The sequence below is a fragment of the Halyomorpha halys genome, unplaced genomic scaffold (assembly GCF_000696795.3).
Source record: "Halyomorpha halys isolate HHAL.00 unplaced genomic scaffold, Hhal_1.1 Scaffold159.1, whole genome shotgun sequence".
NCBI lineage: Eukaryota > Metazoa > Arthropoda > Insecta > Hemiptera > Pentatomidae > Halyomorpha > Halyomorpha halys.
The window spans coordinates 652582-654314 of NW_027109188.1; the positions used below are offsets into that span (position 1 = coordinate 652582).

Below are 1733 nucleotides of genomic sequence, written 5' to 3' on the forward strand. Positions count from 1 at the left end.
TAAATATCAATAAATAAATTATTAAAAAAAAAAAAAAAAGATTATATATAATAATTTATTCTCTTATTGTATAGTATGCTAATTTTTTTAGTAGTTATAAAACATATCGATTTAGTTTCAATATTTTGGCAACAAGTGAATAAACATTAAATATGAATGTAATGGACAAAATATTGAGACCAAATGGATATTTTTAATAACCACTAAAGAAATCTGTCTCATCAAATTTGCATTATAAATGCTCATTTATTGTTTTTATTTTTTACTATGCTTAAATAATAGTTCGTCTAATTTTAAATACAAAACAATATATATATATATATATATAAATATATATATATATGAAATTTATTTAAAATGAAAGTAAATTTAAAGGAAACATTTTTTCACCAATTTTAATTTATAAACAAAGTATACAAGCTGATATGCCATCAAATGCCAGAGGAACATAAATTTTCATTTGCACATTCTAGCATAGACTCAACCTCCAAGGCAGAGCAGGTTATAACCTGAATCGGAAGAAATAATTGACAATTTTTCTATGATTTCGTTCATCTTAAGTCAAATGCTACGGCATTAATTATGGAAAATTCTCATATGTCCAAGCTGACTTGAATTTTTGGTCGACCTGCCGAGTTTTGCCTTTTGGATACAAATCAAACGGCATTAGGGCACTTGTGCATTGTATTGTTTTGAAACTACTATTAGATAAATATTTATGTTCCTTGTTTTTTAATTAACTAAAGAATTTCCCTTACCTTAGGTTTCAATAATTAACTCTAGTTTAAGATTGTATATTTAAAATTCTACCAATTGGAAGTAAATAATGAGGTGTATAAAAAAAATGATCGTTTTATCAAATTCAAGATTTCAAAGGACTATAAATATTTCAATGTTATTTAATTCTTACCCATACTTGACAATCCCTTTAGAGCATTCTCTAAGCTTGTTTAATCTGATTTGACTTCTTCAAAAAGCCTCAGTTTATTTATTTGTTTCAAAGAAAGAACATGACAGCATCCTACGAAATCCTCGCAATTGGCTTATGATGATAGATAACAATGCGCTATACTATGAGTATTTATTTTATATCAAAGAATCAATACAAATACAATAACAACAACAATTCAAATAATAAAAATATTTGGTTGAAAAACGGTCATTTTTTGTTGTTTTTTTTATACACCTCATAGTTTCAAATCTCTTAAATTACTTTTAGTTTGTATTTAATCATCTGTATCCAGTTGATAATTGAGCCAATTAAGAATATAGTCAGTCAGATTTAAAGTTAAGTTACGAACCTTAGGCGTAAATACGTTGACGTAGAGGCAGTCTTCTGATCCTTCCAACTTACGTGGTGTGCGCACAGAGAAGTAGGACAGCTGGAGACATTTTGGTGGCTCTTTGGTAGCGTTGTAAATCCCCAACCATGGTTCTGCTGGGACTGGCTCCTGTAAAATAATATTTATATATTACAAACGTATGTCCGTCTGCGCTAACTATTCTAACTATTACAAAAAAAAAACAAAATTATTAATAATAACACAGCTTAATATGATCCACTTTACTCTCAACAAAGTTTATTTTAATTTTCCAACGTTTCGGCCCTTAGACCATTATCAAAGAGACTACTTAAAAATACTTTTCACATTATTTCATTATTTTCACTTTCAAAATTCCGTAATTTCATTCCTCAGAACACTCGTCAGCTCCTAGTATCCTCTCTTGTCTTC

General features: G+C 28.1%; 1 protein-coding gene across 1 annotated transcript in view; it reads right to left on the minus strand.

The window, feature by feature from the left end:
• LOC106678778 (esterase FE4) overlaps positions 1–1733 on the minus strand; it is a 34273-nt gene that overhangs the window by 26295 nt on the left and 6245 nt on the right. Inside the window, exon 3 of the mRNA XM_014417523.2 lies at positions 1302–1451. Coding sequence (XP_014273009.1) covers positions 1302–1451 — 150 coding nt within the window. The remainder of the gene's footprint in view (positions 1–1301; positions 1452–1733) is intronic.